Here is a 17758-nt window from a genome sequence, read left to right on the forward strand (position 1 = left end):
AGCAGACAGTGATTCACAATACCTCTTGGGAAAATCTGAACTGGATCTCCAGCCCTGCTGCTGCTATAAATCCTGGACTGGATCTTTCACATTCCCCTCATGTGAAAGAATGCTATTCCTGCCACAGCTGAAATCTTCAGATGAGCTCGCCGCCTTGGCCTCTTCCTGGTCCCCTAGCTTCACCATAGGGTTGCTTGGAGGATCGGGATCTACAAACCTGGAAAGGGCATCTGTGTTGAGGTGCTGTTTTTCGGACGATGCCGCACCTCAAATGGCTGCAAAGCCAAAAACTAACAGGTCACGGGAGCATTCACCTCTTTGTTCATGTGCATCCATTGCAAGGGTGAATTGTCTGACCAACAAAAATCCCCATCCCATCAAGTAATACTTAAAGGACTCCACTGCCCACATAACTGCCAAGCACTCCTGCTCTACAGTTGAGTACTTGTGCTCTCTGGGTAGTAATTTATGACTGCGGCAGAAAATAGACTTCTCCCCAGATACCTCTTGGTAAAGGACTGCCCCCTAATCCTGTCCCAGAGGCATCCGTCTGCAACACAAATTGTTTTTTAAAGTCAGGAGTTTGCAAGACAGTCACATAAAGCTCTTCTCAAACCCTGCTAAGCAGTTTCCACTGGTCTAGACAACATTATCTTGTCTGGGGACTGTTTATAAGACCTTACATTAGTGCAGCCTCTCTAGTGGCAAAATCTTGTATGAACCTGCGGGAGCAATAGTGCTAGAGTAAGTCCTGGACTGGATCTCCCACATTTACCTCATGTTGAAGTATGCTGTCCCTGCTACACAAGACACCATATTGAATAACAACATGTTACTGAAATGAAAGATTGTGACCTCCTGGGTCAAAGAAATCTAAAAAATCTTTGCTTAAATAAGAAGATCCATGTATTTAATGAAAGCATATTGAAAAGGTATTTACTTTATTTGTAGCAAATAAAATGTTTTTCTTCTACCTCCCCATGGCAGCCATTACAACATGGGTTCCTCCCCCGTGGGTAGTGACAGGAAAGGGAAAAAAAGACACCATCCCCCTATATTAGGGCGCCTCCTCCTTGGCTCAGTGTCTTTTTTTCCCTTTCCGGGGTAGTGAAGGTGTGAGGGCTTACCCTGTGAAGTGCAGATATCTCCCAAGCCACCGCTGCGGCGTTCTGGCAAGCGGAGGAGAGGTGGAGCTGGCCTCTGGGAGCATCGGCTCCAGGTGCTGCATGCGACCCCCAGGGTGAGCTACAAGCGGCGGCGTCCCCGGCGTGGCACATCGGCAGGTTGGAGCGCGCGTCACGCCGGGCCTGCGTTCATCCATAGGGAAAGCGGGCGGACGTCATCAGGCGGCGGCGGCGCATAAGAGTGACGACTTCCGCCGGAGTGTGGCGGAAGTCGGGGGACAGCGTTCTGTGTGAACGCACGAGGACGCGGAGACGCCGGTAAGCACTATACCACCAACGGTATATTTTTTTCGCTTACCTATCCCTCCACTGCACCACTTAAAGGAGCGCTGGGCTCATATGTATTTTCTGTTATGTGTTGATAGGTTAGCATTATTGCGGAGAAGTGCGGCTGTGTATTGTGTTTTCAGCTGTTACCTAGTGTTGGAAAGTGGTGCAGGTAGGATCACTCATTATGCAGGAGGAGTGAAATGTGTTTTCCATATGGTGGATTCACTCTGGTTTTTGTTATTGCTAGTGCTGCGCCCCTGATACCATGGAGGAGGAAAAACGGCAGTCTGTTAAAAAGTCAGGGTAAGTCTGTTTCCCTGTGATTGTTGGTGTATAGCTTGCAGGGATTTTTTTCTGAGGGTAAAATATTTTTTATTTTTATTGTGTTGTAGATCAGAGTCAAGCAAGGACAAGGAGTCCAAGGCTAAACCAAAAAAAGTCAATGTGCCTAAGTGCAGTTTATGTGATCTTTTGCTGCCAGAAAAGCATGTGGGCAATATTTGCGATGGATGTAAATCGCCTCAGATTCTGCCCCCGGCGCAGATGGCAAGCCTGGTGGAGATGCTTAGAAGTGCACTCGCAGGTTCCTTTGTAACCAAGGAGGATTTGGTTAAAATAACGGCCAAAAGGAAGCATGCAGTCTTAAGTGAGGACTCTGATGATGCAATAGAAGGGCCAGCTAAGGAGCCTATGTTAAGTCAGAGTATTGACGATGAGGATGATACAGGGTTGGATAAATCTGATGAAGATTTTAATCCAGATATGGTGGACAATTTGCTCACGTTGATCCATACAGCCCTTAATATAGAAGACCCACAAGAGGATTTGAATCTTCAAGAACTATTATTTAAAGATAAGAAAAAAAAGGGGAAAACATTTCCTTTATCCCAGTCTTTAAAGGAGGTGATAGCAGAGGAATGGAAAGTGCCTGACAAAAGGGTCACGGTTCCTTTAAAAGTAGGGAAAATGTACCCTTTTCAAAAGGATCAGGTCCAATCTTGGGATGAATCCCCTAAGGTAGATGCAGCAGTTGCACGCCTGTCTAAAAAGACTACGCTTCCGCTCGAAGAAGCGAATATCTTTAAGGACCCCATGGACAGAAAAATAGAATTGGGGTTAAGGAAACAACACCTTATGATGGGTGCGTCCTTAAAACCGGCAGCTGCTATGGCGGTCACGTCAAGAGTGGCTAGAGGTTGGTGCCACCAATTGGAGGCAGATTTGTTGGACGGTATCAGGAGGTCTGATTTACTAAAAAGTATCCAGGATATCCAGCTGGCCATTGAGTTCATGTGCGAGGCTTCCATGGACTCGATACGTTTAGCGGCCAGGGCAGCAGCAACTACAGCTGTAGTTAGACGGGCGCTGTGGCTGAAGCCTTGGGCAGCTGATGTCCAGTCAAAAAACAAATTGATCTCTTTACCGTTCCAAGGGAACTACTTGTTTGGGAAGCAGCTGGATGAGTTAATCACAAAGATTTCAGGGGGCAAGTCAGTATGGCTGCCCCAGGACAAGGTGGCAAAAAAGAATACCACCGGCAGGTTTGGCAGGTTTCAGCCGCAAGACTATAGAGATACAAGGGCCTATAGGCCGGGGAGAGCATTCAGAAGAGGGTCGTGGAATTCAAGGATGAATTTTCGGACCCAAAGAGGAAAGGACAATAAGTCCACGTTCCAGAAGGATAGTCAATGACGCCAGGACTCCGGTGGTAGGGGCCAGACTATTGCAATTTCACCAGGTCTGGCAACAAACCACCACAGACCAGTGGGTGTTAGAGATAACACACACAGGATACAAAATAGAGTTTTCAAAGTATCCGGGGAGGTGTTTTCTGGAATCACCAGTCCCCAGAGAAAAAGAAGAACGAGAAGCGCTGTTCTCAAGTTTAGACCTAATGTTACAACAAAAGGTGGTCGAAGTTGTGCCAAGCGATCAAAGACAGATCGGGTGGTTCTCCAGATTCTTTATAGTAAAGAAGGCCACAGGAGGTTTTCGAACCATATTGGACTTAAGGAAATTAAACCAATTTGTGATAGTCAGACCATTCAAAATGGAGTCAATCAGATCAATTCTTCCGGATCTCAGGCAAGGAGACTATATGACATCTATAGATTTAAAAGATGCCTACCTACACGTCCCCATTTTCTGGAAACACCAAAAGTTCCTGAGATTCTGTATACAAGGCGTTTGTTACCAATTCACGGCACTACCATTCGGCCTGGCCACGTCGCCAAGGACCTTCTCCAAGGTCTTAGTAGTGGTAATAGCAAAACTAAGGAAAGAAGGTGTTACCCTTTGGCCATATCTAGACGATATTCTGGTAGTCGCAAAATCGGAAGAAGCGGCGAGAAGGGACACAGAAAAAGTTATCCAGTGTCTAAAGGAGCATGGGTGGCTAATCAATGGAGAGAAAAGCCATTTGACTCCGACTCAACAAATAAAGTACTTAGGGGTGGTGATAAACACTCAAAGAATGACAGTAAAACTGACAGAAGAAAGAAGGAACAAAATAGTGAACCAGGCAAGAGCAATGTCCAAAAGAATGGTGGTGTCATCAAAGGACTGTATGACAGTGCTAGGCCTCATGGCAGCGGCACTAGATACAGTACAGTGGGCCAGGTGGCACACAAGGAAATTACAAAACGCATTCCTGGCGCAATGGGACGGAAAGAGCAAGGATCTTTCACAAAGGATCGTCCTAACAAAGGCCGCAAGGTCAGACCTAGAATGGTGGGCGGACGAGAACCGCCTAAAGAGAGGCAAGTCGTTCGCAACAATCGAACAAGTCATAGTGACTACGGACGCCAGTCAATCAGGATGGGGGGCGACCTGCGGACAAAAGGTGGCCCAAGGCGAGTGGTCAAGAGTTTGGCGAGAGGCGCATTCAAACTTGAGAGAAATGAAGGCGGTAGTGCTGGCTTGTCAGTTCTTTCAGGAAGAACTGGTCGGAAAAGAAGTTGTGGTGAGGTCCGACAACCAGTCAGTAGTGTCTTATGTCAATCGACAAGGGGGCACAAGAAGTCGTCAACTTATGAAGGGTGTAACAGAGTTGTTCGAATGGGCAGAAACCAAAGTCCCATCAATCATAGCAGTCTTTCTTGCGGGAAAAGAGAACCAAATCGCGGACGAGCTGAGCAGGAAAAGATGTCAGCCAGGCGAATGGGAGCTCAACAACGAAGTGTTTGCAGCATTAACAAGCAGGTGGTGGGTCCCACAAGTGGACCTTATGGCGACAGCAGCCAACAGGAAGGTTCCAGTTTTTTTCTCAAGGTTTCAGGAACCTCAAGCATCACAGATAGATGCGCTGACGGCCACTTGGAACATGGCAAGGGCATATGTGTTCCCACCTTTCCCGATCATTGCAAAATTACTCAGGAAGATCCAGAGAGAGAAGACAGAAGTTCTGGCAATATTACCTTTTTGGCCAAGGAGAGCTTGGTTCAACAAAGTCCTCCAGATGGCGGTAGACGAACCATGGACACTCCCATCAACACCGGACCTTCTGATACAAGGCCGAGTACGTCAGGCGCAGCCGGAGGCCTGGAGGCTGACGGCCTGGCGGTTGAGGTCAACTCTTTAAGAAGTGAAGGTTTTTCAAAGAATGTTATAAACACACTTCTGAAAGCAAGGAAAGCTTCAACCTCAAAGTCCTATTATAAAGTGTGGAGGAAATACATTTTTTGGTGTCGTGAGAATCGAATGATTCCGAAGAAAATTTCTTCTATTTTGGAGTTTTTGCAAAAAGGGTTACAAATGAAACTAGCAGTCAACACGCTTAAAGTACAGGTGGCAGCGCTTGGAGCAATGATGGATCGTAGAATTGCTGACAATAAGTTTGTACGCCGTTTTTTTCAGGCAGCCAAGAAAATAAGACCAAGAGTCAGGGCAACAATGGCACCATGGGACTTGAATCTAGTATTGGGGGTGTTGGCAGCTGAGCCATTCGAACCACTGGAAGAAATTAATCTAAGTCTTCTTACCTGGAAAGTTATTTTTTTAGTAGCAATTACCTCAGCAAGGAGGGTGTCCGAGCTGCAGGCGTTATGGGCGGAGGAGCCATTTTTGAATTTTTTTAGTGATAAAGTCGTGTTACGTACAAATCCTAAGTTTTTGCCCAAGGTAGTATCGGAATTTCATCTTAATCAGGAAATAGTATTGCCTTCGTTATGTATGAATCCAGGGAATGAGAAAGAAGACCGATTAAATAAGCTAGACCTAGTAAGGGCATTGACTGTTTATACGGAAAGAGTCAAGAGTTTTCGTAAGGCAAAGAATCTATTTGTGCTTACAAGTGGAAGAAACAAGGGTCATATGGCCTCAAAGGCCACAATTGCAAGATGGATCAGGTTATGCATAATTAAAGCATATGAGATCAGAGGAAAAGAACCGCCCATGGGGCTCAAAGCACATTCTACTAGGGCAGTAGCCGCATCGTGGGCTGAGAAAGAATCAGCTTCGGCAGTAGATCTGTGTAAAGCAGCAGGGTGGTCGTCCATCCATACGTTTACCAGGCACTATCGGATTGATGTCCTATCTTCGGCAGACGCGAAGTTTGGTAGGAAGGTCCTTAGTGCGGTAATATAAAAAAAAAAAAAAGAAAAATTATATGTGTATATATATGAAAAATTTATGTTGTTAACCTATGGTTTTTTCCCCTCCCAAGTGAGGTAACTGCTGGGATAGTACCCATGTTGTAATGGCTGCCATGGGGAGGTAGAAGAAATATCAGATTCTTACCTGATAATGTGTTTTCTACTCCACCATGGCAGCATATATTCCCGACCCAATTGTGTTGTATTATGCTGGTATGTACTAACTGTGTTTTATTTAAGCTGGAAAAGTCAAAAGACACTGAGCCAAGGAGGAGGCGCCCTAATATAGGGGGATGGTGTCTTTTTTTCCCTTTCCTGTCACTACCCACGGGGGAGGAACCCATGTTGTAATGGCTGCCATGGTGGAGTAGAAGAAAACACATTATCAGGTAAGAATCTGATATTTAGAATTTTTTTTAGTTTTATGGCCAATCTTGTAACACAGGGATCCTCAAACTATTTTGCTCTGGGACCCCATTAGACAATATAAATAATTACAGGACTCCAGCATGTTACTACAGAAGGTCATCACATCACATGTGTAGGCAGCAGACAGCACATACATGCCAGCATTGTGGAGGCACAAAAGGATTGGAGGAGTCTAAAATAACAGACAATTCAACAGATTTTTCAGACTCCTTGAATCACTGACTGAGATTAGAAAGCTCATCAGCCTGATGGTCAGCAACATGGAGTTGTGACCCCCTGCTGAGAAGGTCGGGACCCACTTTGGGGTCAGGACCCACAGTTTGAGAACCACTGTTGTAACATGTTTTCTTTATAACAACATTTTAGATTAAATTGTAACCTTTGTTTTGTTTGTTTTTACAGGTATTATTTAATCCAAAACTCTTTGCCTGCAACTCAACGGAAGGATGTATTATTGTTGCAGACAAATCGGTTTGTCTTCTTGATAGCATTTGCCAGTCTATGCAGCTTCAGCTACAATTTGGTATGTCTACACCTTTGGGGCAAAGTGACTGATTGGTAGACATATATATAATTTCACCCGTATAGGCCAGCACACCTTATCAGTGGCAGCTGCAGCGTTGCCTTCCCCTGGTTTTCAGCAGGATTCCAAATACAGCAAGTTCGTGTGGCGGCACTCGCTTCAATAAAGACACTTCACAAGTGGAGTTTAAAGGTCAGAGCTATTTAATCACACTCCGTCATCAGGACATACGTATGGTATGTCCTGATGATGGAGTGTGATTAACTAGCTCCGAAACGTAGACCTTTAAACTCCACTTGTGAAGTGTCTTTATTGAAGCGAGTGCCGCCCCACGAACTTGCTATATATATATATATATAATATTATTAATTAATATATATATATATATATATCTGTGTTGCCAACGGCGTTTCGAGCCTGTTGCTCGTCTGAAGACGAGCAACAGGCTGGAAACGCCGTTGGCAACACAGACGCATAAAGTCTTTTACACTTTCAAAGTGCCTGGAGTGACGTTTTCTTTACCCAAGATTTGCATGTACCAGAGCTCCACTCTGGATGAACGAGCACCCGGGCCAGGCTTATCCAGTATGCTAAGAGGTGGCTCACAGTGCCAGACCCCTGCATTATATATATATATATATATATATATATATATATATATATATATATATATATATATATTTTAGCGAAATATGAGGACACTCACTGGTCTTCTGTTTACATATCAGGCTTTTTAATCCATTTTCATTCAATCAACATAAAGTGCAATGTACCTGACAGTGGGCCATGGGCCAATGTTTCGGTCTGCCTCCGGACCTTTCTCAAGGCCACCACTATTGCCTCCTAAAGTGCACTTTAGGAGGCAATAGTGGGGCCTTGAGAAAGGTCCGGAGGCGAACTGAAACGTTGGCCCATGGCCCACTGTCATGCACATTGCACTTTATGTTGATTGAATGAAAATGGATTAAAAAGTCTGATATTTCAACAGAAGACCGGTGAGTGTCCTCATATTTCTTTTAAATCTATACTGGATTGATCTGGGATACTTGAGCTGACACCCCGGCAGTCGACATTTCAGTAGAGGAGAGTGTGATTCATACATTGGAATATATATATATACCCATGGCACACCGGCCTCTCCCCAATCCACAGCATGCCCACAGACCCCGTCCCTCACCCACGCCAACTCCGTTCCCGCCCCCCCCCCCCCTTGACATCATTTATATATATTTATATATTATTTTATTATTATTATCCATTATTTAAACTTTTATAGATACTGAAGTAGATGTTGTTGGCCTGTGCCATGAAGGCCAGTTTATGCTGGTTGGAGAAAAAAATGGCAATGTTCATCTCATTCATGTGCTGACTAGACAGATCCTTATGACTAAGGTAAGTGTATTTAATTATTTTACAAATTGTACTTGAATAGGAACAGCTATCATTTTACTTCTATTTTATGTACTTTTGTTTTCCCAATGGTATATATTTTTTTTACCACAAAAACAAAAAGGCTTATATTTGATGGTTTTCCTCAAAAGTCTGAGGGGTAGATGTTTGATGGGGATGCAGTTTAAATCCCGTCGGTCGGGATCCCGGCGTTCAAAATCCCGACGCCCGATTCCCGAACGCCGGAATCCCGACACCTTCTCCCCCCGTGGTTGTCCATGACATCCTCGGAGGGAGAATATAATTAGTGTGCCGAGCGTAGCGGATCACCGGGCCCGCTGCGTGGCGAGCGCAGCGAGCCCGCAAGTGGGGGCGATCCACGTCCCCCCTTGTCGGGATTTCGGCGTTCGGGATTTTAAACGCCGGGATCCCGACCGCCGGCTTTTCATGCCGAATCTGTTTGAAGCACTGATAAGGGAGGAGAAGTGATAAAGTGCCTGGTACTTGATCACCGGCCAATCAGCTCCTGACTGGTAAATTACAAGCTGGGTTTTTAAAAGGAACATTTAGGAGCTCATTGGCCGGTGATAAAGTACCAGGCACTTTATCACTTCTGGTTGGGTGGGAGTAAAAGCACTCTCTTTTTTGTTGGGGCACTCTCTTGTTTTGAAAAAATAACAGAATTAACCAATTCTATGAAAAGATGTGTATCCAAAGTGTTTATACTGTCTCAGATTCAGGTAAGTTGCAAGGCAAAAAACTAGTCGAACATAGTCCCTTTGAGGAGATTAAGCCATAACTTTTAATATTAATCAATTGAAATCGTTACAGGCACATACACACACATATATATACATAAACATATCAAAATACTAACATACAATAACGTGAATAATGGATTTCCAAAGTGTTGGATTTCCAATGTAATCACACTGATGTGAGTGTCAAAAACAGTACACTGTAGCCTGGGTCTGTGAGTTGTCTAGTGACCGTTCACAGTAGGGCAAGTTAGCCTAGTATACCATCAGATAGATACACTGTTTTTGGGCTGTAAGCAGGTTATTCATAAGCACATAAATCAGATCCAAGTCCTAAGGCTGAAACATAGTAACAGAGACGTATGTATAATATGTATCATTATAGAAATGATACCATTGCCTGGTCAGGGAAAAATAGACCCAATACTAGGTGATTCATGGCGCCCCACAGGGGCGCTCTTCACACCGTCGTAAGGAGCTCCGCCAGGGGTAGTGTGGGTGGGGGAGGGAGGGGAGGGTGTGTGCATACTGCGGGTGAGGGATGGGTAGGTGCGATGTTGCCACAGCAGGGGTACTGGGGATTGAGGGGTGCCCTGGGTGGGTGCATTAGTACCACGGGTGGGGGAGTAGCAGGTGCGGGGTTGCCACGGGTAGGAAATGGTATCTGGTAGTGGTGCGGGTGATAGAGCTGCGGGGGAGGGTGCGGGGGTGGCGTTGCCGCCGGTGTTGGAGGGATGGGGTCGTGGGAGGGGGGCGGGGTGGGGAAGGGGCAGTGTTTACACAAGTGGTTGCATGGGTGTTGTGGGTTGGTGAGGGTGGGGTGGGTGGGGCAGTGGCAGGTGCAGGGATTCTGTGGGTGGTAAAATTCCTGTGTGGGTGTTTGGGCTTACTCCGTGTACATGGAAGCTAAACTGCAAAACGATCGTCTCTGTAAGCAGTTCCTGCCGTGAACGGCGGACCCTGCATCAGCAACTTCACAGCAGAGACACACACTGAGTATCCTCTTATCAGCTAAGATACCTTTCTATCTTCCCTTCACCCTCGCTAATCCCTTTTCTACAAGCATCTGATACCGCAGCACAGCACCCAGGTAAACGCTCAAGTCCTCTGACTTCATCTATACTTCAACGGTCTCACCACCGACTGTATGCTGCTCACCCTTACCTATGCATACACTTGCGCACTCATTACTGACAGGTGACTGTCTCTTTACTTACCACATCATTATTTATTTGTATATACTTCCAAACTGAGGCCATTCAGGCCAAATTAGGGTTTCACTCTGCGCTGGAATCATCTGCTCAAGGTGACGCTAGTGTGATCGGGCAGCAGATGCTCTTTTCCTTTTATATCCTTGAAGTCTATGCAAAATTAGATTTACTCACCCACCATATTTCCAAGACCATTATGGTGTTATGGTAGCTGGCATGTACTGGTCTTGGTGAGTAACGGAGGGGGTGACCACTCTAGAAAGCCTACAGCCACTTTGTGCATATGGTATAAAAAGCGGACAGTAGCAGTCTAGCCAAGACAATTCAAGGAGACTTTTTTTCCCCCTGAAACTCTTACTGGCCCTAGGGGAGATTACTGCGCATATCCTGAACTAGTCACACCGATACCCAGTGATACTTACCTGCTGTGTAAAACATACTGTATTCAGAAATACTCTGATATCATACAAGGCTGGGTACTTGTGTATTTTGGCGGCGCCCATCGCATCGCATACCATAACACATACGATGGTATGCGATGCGACGCGATATCGTACGATAGTGCACGATGGCATACAATTTTGAAATTGTATGCCATTGTACATGGCATACGATGCCATACGATGCGATGCGATGCGATTAAACATTGTATAAGCACCCTAATGGGTGCTTATACAATGTTAAGCACCCAAATGGGTGCTTACAATGTTAAATGCACCCCCACGCCACCCCCCGCTATAAACGTGAACCCGAAGCGTGGCGAGCGCAGCGAGCCCGCGAGGGGCGGCGGTACGCGTCCTACGACCTTTTCATACCCCCACTATCCACGTCGGCGTGGAGTTGAGAATAGAATAGTGTGGCGAGCGCAGCGAGCCACCGTGCCCGAAGCGTGGCGAGCGCAGCGAGCCCCGCGAGGGGACGCGGATACCTTCACAGGTAAACGCGTCCCCTCGCGGGCTTCACAGGTGTCCGCGTCGCCACGGACACCTGTGAAGCCCGCGAGGGGACGCGTATAACTGTGAAGGTATCCGCGTCCCCTCGCGGGGCTCGCTGCGCTCGCCACGCTTCGGGCTCGGTGGCTCGCTGCGCTCGCCACACTATTCTATTCTCAACTCCACGCCGACGTGGATAGTGGGGGTATGAAAAGGTCGTAGGACGCGTACCGCCGCCCCTCGCGGGCTCGCTGCGCTCGCCACGCTTCGGGTTCACGTTTATAGCGGGGGGTGGCGTGGGGGTGCATTTAACATTGTAAGCACCCATTTGGGTGCTCAAAAGCACCCTTTAGGGTGCTTATACAATTTTTGGTCGTATAGGGGGTCAAAATCGCGTCGCATCGCATCGCATGCCATCGGGTGCATGGCATGCGATGCGATGCGATCTGTTCGTCGTACGACGGACATCGGGGGCGCCGCCAAAATACACAAGTACCCAAGGCTGCAGATTATTAGGGTGCATATTATTATTATCTTTTATTTATATGGCTCCACAAGGGTTCCGCAGCGCCCAATTACAGAGTACACATAATCAAAACAGTAAATCAGTGACTTACAGTTGAAGACCATACAGGGTAAATGATTATAGGAACATCAGCCGATTACTGCAACATAAGTATCAAGGTGGCAGCAAACAGCATGATTTGGTGCAGTTAAAGACTATTGAATCAGAAAGGATAAGCACATGAAGTAAGATGTCCCTGCTCGTAAGAGCTTACATTCTAAAGGGTATTAAATCTCACCATCATTTCTATGATTATCCGCTCATATTTTCGCTGACTAATTGCTTAGAAATTTATAGAAAACATACATATTGCTCTAAGAATCTACTAAATTGTGATTGAGAGCATTTAATATTGTATCCTCTGTTAGGAGGGGACAAATCATGTAGTGAGAATCAGAACCAGACATTATGTTTCACGGTCGATAAAATATACGTTGCACATTTCATTTTGAAATATTGATGCTTTCCTCCACAGGCATTTTGTTTTGCCTTAAAGAATTTTTTTTTTTAAATTAAGATTTGTGAAATAACACATTACTAGTCTCGCCATCACATATTGACTGTCTTATTGGACACGTGTGTATTTTTCCCTGTCCAGGCAATATTATCATTCGTATGGTGATATATATCATACATATGTCTCTGTTACTACACTGCTCAAAAAAGTAAAGGGAACACTTAAACTACACAATGTAACTCCAAGTCAATCACACTTCTGTGAAATCAAACTGTCCACTTAGGAAGCAACAAAATGGAATAGACAACAGGTGGAAATTTATAGGCAATTGGCAAGACACCCCCCAATAAAGAAGTTGTTCTACAGGTGGTGACGACAGATCACTTCTCAGATGCTTTCTGTCTGATGTTTTGGTCACTTTTGAAAGCTGGCGGTGCTTTCGCTCTAGTGGTAGCATGAGACGAAGTCTACAACCCACACAAAAGGCTCAGGTAGTGCAGCTCATCCAGGATGGCATATCAATGCGAGCTGTGGCAAGAAGGTTTGCTGTGTCTGTCAGCGTAGTGTCCAGAGAATGGAGACACTACCAGGAAACAGGCCAGTACATCAGGAGACGTGGAGGAGGCCGTAGGAGGGCAACAACCCAGCAGCAGGACTGCTACCTCCGCCTTTGTGCAAGGAGGAACAGGATGAGCACTGCCAGAGCCCTGCAAAATGACCTCCAGCAGGCCACAAATGTGCATGTGTCAACTCAAATGTTCAGATACATACTCCATGAGGGTGGTATGAGGGCCCGACGTCCACAGGTGGGGGTTGTGCTTACAGCCCAACACCGTGCAGGACGTTTGGCATTTGCCAGAGAACACCAAGATTGGCAAATTCGCCACTGGCGCCCTGTGCTCTTCAGATGAAAGCAGGTTCACACTGAGCACGTGACAGATGTGTCAGTCTGGAGGCGCCAAGGAGAATGTTATTCTGCCTGCAACATCCTCCAGTGTGACCGGTTTGGCAGTGGGTCAGTAATGGTGTGGGGTGGCATTTCTTTTGGGGGTCCGCACAGCCCTCCATGTGCTCGCCAGAGGTAGCCTGAGGCCGGTTTCACACACTCCGGCTCCTGCCGGACGGTGAAATCCCTCTACGGTGGGGTCCCTCTGCGGCGCTGGGCAGCGGGTCTGGCGGATGGGAACTGAGTGAGTAGCGCTATTGGCTGGGCGATGCTGCTGACTTTGAAAACACTGGCCGGACGCTGATTGGCTGAGATGTGTTTTCAAATTCAGCAGAGCTTACCGCGCCGTCGATCGGCGAATAGCGATATTCACTCAGTTCCCATCCGCCAGACCCGCTGACCAGCGCCGCATGGAGTTAGAACCCCGCTGCATGCCCTGCGTTGCTTCCCAGCCGCTGCTGCCTGACTCCACTGCCCGTAGCCCGCAGTACGCCCCCCGATGCACACGTCGGAGGTCCCAGAACAGGTGGTCAGACGGCCCGCAGGTCCAACCACCTGCTTGGGTCCGATGCACACGGGACTGCTCATCGGACCTGAGGAGAAAACCGGGCCAATTTGGGCTTATTTCATGGCCCGATTGGTCCCAATTGGCCCAAATCTGCTCAGTGTATGGGCACCTTTAGTGTGTAAGCCATTTATATTATACCATATATTGTTTAATTCTATGTAATTTTTTCAAAACAACAGTGCCCCAACAAAGAAGCTTTTTCTCCCACTCAACCATACTTATTTGACTCTCTGGGGTGCACCTCCACTACAGTTATTGTGTAAGAATCTCCTTACTATATAATCCATAAGAGTGGATATCTAATACTACATTATTAAATACTCTATTGTGTAACAAAATCTACACCTGTGCACTGGTGTCAATGTTCCCCTTTTCCCTCTTACTTCACTTTATCACTTCCCCCTTATCCCTGCTTCATACATCTACACCCACCCCAGTCCCCTGCATGACTTATGTATTGAAGCCTATGTGGAAAAGGATAATATATATATATATATATATATATATATATATATATATATATATATATATATATATACAGGTTGAGTATCCCCTATCCGAAATGCTCGGGACCACGAGCATTCCGGATAGGGGAATTTTCCGGTTTTTGGAATAAATTGTTTTAGCCATACTTACCTGTCCCCTGATGATGTCCGGTGGTCCCTCGGCGTCCACAGCAGGCCTCCGGCATCTTCTCCGGGTCTGCCGCCGCCATCTTGCCAGCTCGGTACCTCAAGAGGCCTGCAACTTAACCCTTCTCACTGACTTCCCACGAAGCAGGAATGCTGTGAAATCCAACACAGCAAACCCAAAATAATAAAGGAAAGTAAACTGAAGACAAACTCTCTGGAGCTTAGTATGAGGTCACCATGAAGCTGGTTGGTGACGTCACCGACGCACACTCGCGCAATGCATTCCTGGGACCGCTGGAGACCCGGAGAAGATGCCGGAGGCCTGCTGTGGACGCCCTGGGACTTGGTAAGTATGAAAAGAGGGTTAGGGGGGTTAAAAAAAAAAAAAAAAATTCGAATGATTCCAAAAACCACGGTTTTTGGAATAATTTGGATAAGAGATGCACGGATACGGGATACTCAACCTGTATGTATGTGTGTGTATATATATATATATATATATATATATATATATATATATATATATATATATATATATATACCAAGCAGGGATCCCCCCCAGACTGTCTGGCGTGGCTGAAGGTGTTTTGGCGGCAATGTGAAGGTATTTAAATGTGTTACATTGTGGTGATATTTGTACCTGTTTGAAGTCTCTTGAGGAAGGGGTTGTACCCCGAAACGGCCCGTCGAGGCTCAATAAACATCTTTTCTTCACAAGAAATTGCTGCAGTGACGTGCTTGATCCCTGTGGGGATCCCTGCTTGGTATTGTATTCTGGCAAAGGCACGCAGCACTGATGAATTGATTGTGGGAGTGCCGGTCCACCACACGCTAGCTATATATATATATATATATATATATTTTCACTAACATCCTATGGGATACTGGGAATCATCTTAAGACATTGGGTATTAGAGGGTATCCGTAGGAGACAGGCACATCTATAACTTTGAACTGGGCGTACTGGCTCCTCCCCGCCCACAAACCAGTTTACAAAAATGTGCCCTCAGGAGAGGATGCACATTGCTGGAGCTCCAGAGAGTTATGGGGGGGAAATCTTAGAATGCACACCCGATTTACATGAGGTGCTATCATGCTGGGACTTGTAGTTCTGCAAATAAAAACATGTGGTGCAGATGCACACTCCATATTATTAATCAAATCAATCAATAATAGAGGTTCTTGGTATATTCATTGGCCAAGAAATATTTGCCCACCAACCAGCTTCATGGTGACCTCATTTCTGGTGGGTCCTAATACTAAGCTCCAGAGAGTTTGTCTTCAGTTTACTTTCCTTTATTATTTTGGGTTTGCTGTGTTGGATTTCACAGCATTCCTGCTTCGTGGGAAGTCAGTGAGAAGGGTTAAGTTGCAGGCCTCTTGAGGTACCGAGCTGTCCCTGCTGCAGGACCACTGTCCTGAGTGGGTGCTTGTCATCGCGGGCATTGCGCTGCAGCGTTACACCCCCCCAGCATGCCGCACACTCCTGACTCAGTCCAAAGACGTCAGTGGTGCGTAAAAACCGGGCTCCCCACAGTGGGGTACCCCGGTTCACTGTGCGGCAAGATGGTGGCGGCAGATGCGGCGTCCCTGCACAGGGGCTGCGCAGTCTCCCTGTCACAGACTGGATGCTAGAGACAACAACTGGACCACCAAGGTAGTTCCCATAAATAGCACTGTTCAGGCGGGCAATATTGACAGCCAGCGCTAGTATAAATATTAGGATAAGCCCAGTGCCATTATAGCGGGCGGGGCTTGCTCAGAGCAGGACCAGAAAGCGTCTACCAGGACTTCGGGCGGCTTCGTTTAACGGCCTGGAGATTGAGCGGCAGACTCTAGCTTCATACATCAGTCATATCCACGATGACTCAGGCCAGGAAGCCAGTGACTGGGGCCCACTACCACCATATTTGGAGGAAATATGTAGGTTGGTGTGAGGAGAAAGGTTTCCCACCAGCAGAATTTAACCTAAATAGGTTCCTTAGATTTCTGCAGGCGGGCTTGGATTTGGGCTTACGTTTAGGATCTTACAGGCCCAGATTTCGGCCCGGTGAGTCTTCTTTTAGAAGAAATTGGCTGGTTTACCAGCGGTACAGACCTTTCTCCAAGGAGGACTTCATATTCAGCCTCCTTTTGTTCCACTTACACCGCCGTGGAGTCTGGACATGGTTCTGACTTTCCTACAGTCGTCATGGTTTGAACCTTTGACATCGGTGGAATTGAAGTACCTCACCTGGAAGATGGTGGTACTTTTGGCGTTGGCCTCCGCTCCTAGAGTATCTGAGCTAGGGGCTCTGTATTGTAAGAGTCCCTACTTGATCTTTCATGAGGACAGAGCGGAGCTAAGACTAACCTGCTGTTCCTGCCTAAGGTGATCTCTGCTTTTCATCTAAATCAATCCCTTGTGGTTCCTTCTGCCTCTAATTCACCGGCTATCCCGGTGTCCTTAGATGTGGTGCGCGCTCTGCGTATCTATGTACAGAGGATGACAAGAATTAGAAAGACGGACTGTCTTTTTTGTGCTATATGATGCACAGAAGAAGGGTCGTCCTGCATTAAAACAGTCCATTGCTCGGTGGACTCGGGCAACGGCACAACAGGTTTATGTAGTGGCAGGTTTGCCTGCGCCTTCAGGACTGAAGGCGCACTCCACTAGGTCTATAGGCGCATCCTGGGCGGCTGCTCGTGGTGTTTCGGCCTTACAGCTCTGTAGAGCTGCAATTTGGTCGGGTCAGCATACTTTTGTAAGATTTTACAAATTTGACGCCCTGGCCAAAGAGGATACCCAGTTTCGGTAGGCAGTACTGTAGCGATCTCCGCACGTACCCGCCCCTTCCGGAAGCTTTGGGACATCCCAAATGTCTTAAGACAATTCCCAGTATCCCATAGGACGTTAGTGAAAATAGGAATTTAATACCTACTGGTAATTCCTTTTGGCGTAGTCCTTAGGGGATACTGGGCGCCCGCTTAGTGCGGGGTCTCGCTGCAGATATTAATCTGTTACAGAAGTCCACCTGGTTTTTGGTGGCCTCATTGTTCAGTTTGTTATATTTTGGTTGAATGCGGGTGTGCTGGTATAAAACTCACCACAATTTCTCACATATGTAGTTATACATAAGTGACATATATCATTCCTCTCATAAATTCATCCTCCTTCGGTCACAGTTTTACCTTAACTGGTTCGGGGGTGGGGAGTCAGAGGGGAGGAGCAAGTACACCCAGTTCAAAGTTATAGATGTGCCTGTCTCCTGCGGATACCCTCTAATACCCAATGTCTTAAGACGATTCCCAGTATCCCATAA

General features: G+C 46.6%; 1 protein-coding gene across 1 annotated transcript in view; it reads left to right on the forward strand.

Moving 5' to 3' along the window:
• The window catches only part of KNTC1 (kinetochore associated 1), a 227099-nt gene that overhangs the window by 12573 nt on the left and 196768 nt on the right, over positions 1-17758 (forward strand). The window contains exons 3-4 of the mRNA XM_083151336.1: positions 6878-6998; positions 8275-8390. Of these exons, the coding sequence (XP_083007462.1) occupies positions 6878-6998; positions 8275-8390 (237 nt within the window). The remainder of the gene's footprint in view (positions 1-6877; positions 6999-8274; positions 8391-17758) is intronic.

The sequence above is a fragment of the Crinia signifera genome, chromosome 1 (assembly GCF_055691185.1).
Source record: "Crinia signifera chromosome 1, ASM5569118v1, whole genome shotgun sequence".
Taxonomy (NCBI): domain Eukaryota; kingdom Metazoa; phylum Chordata; class Amphibia; order Anura; family Myobatrachidae; genus Crinia; species Crinia signifera.